Raw genomic sequence first — 2,428 nt, forward strand, 5'->3', positions numbered from 1 at the left:
AGTGCCCAAAGAAAAAACCCTTTTTTAAAAAAAAAAAAAAAAGAACTTCCTAATACCTAAAGGGACCAGTGAGAGCCTCTGTCTTGCGGAGTTTCGTGATTTTCTTAGAGGGAGGAAGAGAGAGAAAGGGAGGCGAGAGCTAGGTGGAGGGAGAGGACAGCTTCTCCGGGCAGCGCACTGGCTCTCAGTGGGGCTGACCCCAGAACCACCGGCCGCCTTGTAGGACGCCCGCCCACCCCACTGTGCACCCCGGCCCCAGCCGCCTGGGCTCGGCCCGCCTCTGCGCTCTGCACCTGAGAGTGCGACAGGGACAAGTTTCAGTCTCTATCCCCCGGGAAGGAAGGGCGGCCCCAGGCCGTGTTCAGCTGAAGCCAAGCCCCTGGCTCGTGGAAACCGTGTGACTCACCATCGTGGCAGTGAATGGGATGTTGTCAATCAGCGAGGACGCCAGCGCCGAGACCCACAGCACCAGGGCGATGGCGGCCGTGAGGCGCTGGTCCTCGGGGACCGCCTGCAAGGAGCAGACAGCAGCAGTGTCGTGGGACCCCGCGACTCATCCTGCCTCACACGTGGCCAGCCTGGGCCGACACGGGGCGAGCCCTGTCCAGGACAGCCCAGACCCCCCCCATGCCCGCAAGAGGGGGGCGGGCACCCCCACCCCATGCACGCGGGGCGGTTGCACACACGGTCACGCTGTGGGTCTATGGGGACATTGGGCGTGGGGGCTCGCCAGGAGCCGGGGGAGGAGGGCCCACAGACACGACCACCTGCTGGGAGTCTCTGGCCAAAAGGTGGGAGAGAAAGGTAAGACAGGACAAGCCGGGGGAGACCTTGGGCCCACCTTTTAAATAAACAACGGATGGAAGACAGGGTAGAAGGGGACTCCGAGAAGGCGACAGGGCTGCTGGCCTTCCTGGGCCCGGCCAGCCGTCTGCGGAACGGACCCTCTCGCTAACCCTGAGACACCACTGTCCCGCCCTCCCGGCCCTCGCTGGGACGAAACAGCCCCACGGTCCTCAACCCACAGCCCTGGCGTGCCTAAGTGGCGCATCTGCGGGCTCCCTGGCTGGGACTCCACTGCACTCTCCTCCGGGCCTGAGAGGGCCGAGGGCAAACCGAGGCTGCCTGCAGGGGGGCTTTCTGGGAAAAGCAACGCTCCCTTCAGCCCGGCCTTCCCCAGATAAAACTGGCTTCCTGCTGTGCTTTCTTACACCGCTAATGTGACCCGTTCCTAGCAGATCTTTGCTTGTTTTTTTAGCGCCACCGAAGCGCAGCAGCCAGAGCTCCCGCCCGCGTGCCCGCGTACCTTTATGAGGGAGGCGGTCTGCTCGCCGACGTACTCTATCAGGTGGAGGTGCGCCAGGGCCTGGGAGAGGACACGAGGGACAACGACTTCAAAACGGAGACCACGCAGGATTAAAAGAGCCTTTAAAGTAAAGGCTGAGCACGGGTAGCCCAGACTCCCGCCGGGCACGCAGAGCAGACGGCCGGGCCCACGCATCACCGCCTCGGTCTATGGCTCAGGGCTCAGGCGGACCGAGGCGGGCCCTCCTCGCCTGCGTTCCTGGGCGGCACACCGGACGGCACCGACCCAGACCAGGGCACTCGGCGGCTGCAGGGCCGCGGAAGGAAAGCCCTCTTGCAGAGCAGGCTTCAGGGAAGCTGCATGTCCAATTGCTTGTCAAAGTTCACATCCCAGTCGGCCTTAGAAGAGAGTGCCAGGAGGGGACAGCCTTTGGAACCGTGGGCGGACGGGAGGAAAGGCCCGTGTATCGGCCAGCAGCTACTTCCCGGGCCCGGGGGCAGGCGAGCTCGGGACAGACGGCGGAGTGTGGCCGAGGCTCAGGCCCCCGCCGCCTGGTGCCCGCACAGGAGGGGGTGCTCCGAGAGCCAGGTGGGTCCGTGGTGGGGCTCTGGGGCTGCGCTCTCCCCCGGCACGGGGCTTCTCCCTGCTTGAGCACGCGAATGGCTGTGCGGACCCCAGGAAGACAACTGGTCCTACCAGCACTGCAGGGGAGCAGCCCCCGCACCCATCAGAGGAGGAATTCAATACCCACACTTGGCCAGGAGCGGAGGGGAGAGAAAGGCCACCCAGACGGGGGAGCTGAGGGCTGGACGGAAGCTGCGCCAGACGGGACAGCGCACCAAGGTCAGGAGGTGGAGGCGGCCGGGACCCCCAGTTCCCCGGTCACAGTCGCCCACGCTGCAAGGACCGGGGCTCCAGGCTGAGGCTGCTTGGGCTCAGGACCCGAGAGCTCCAGGGTGGAGGGCCCCTCAGAAGCTGCTGGGCCAGCTCAGGTACAGAGGGAAGGCACGGCCGGGGGACGCTGGGTCCCCCGGGAGAGCGAAGGCCGGCTCCTGGTCGCCGGACACACTGGTGCACCTGCCACCTTGGCCAGCCAGTGAGACCAAGGGCCGCCGGTGGCAG

General features: G+C 65.6%; 1 protein-coding gene across 1 annotated transcript in view; it reads right to left on the reverse strand.

Annotated features, from left to right (window-relative positions):
• Positions 1-2,428, reverse strand: part of OCA2 (OCA2 melanosomal transmembrane protein) — a 99,879-nt gene that overhangs the window by 37,507 nt on the left and 59,944 nt on the right. Inside the window, exons 20-21 of the mRNA XM_006167291.2 lie at positions 1,307-1,366; positions 407-511 (exon numbers count right to left, since the gene is read on the reverse strand). Of these exons, the coding sequence (XP_006167353.1) occupies positions 407-511; positions 1,307-1,366 (165 nt within the window). The remainder of the gene's footprint in view (positions 1-406; positions 512-1,306; positions 1,367-2,428) is intronic.

Source organism: Tupaia chinensis, unplaced genomic scaffold (assembly GCF_000334495.1).
Source record: "Tupaia chinensis unplaced genomic scaffold, TupChi_1.0 Scaffold144682_1, whole genome shotgun sequence".
Classification (NCBI taxonomy): Eukaryota; Metazoa; Chordata; class Mammalia; order Scandentia; family Tupaiidae; genus Tupaia; species Tupaia belangeri.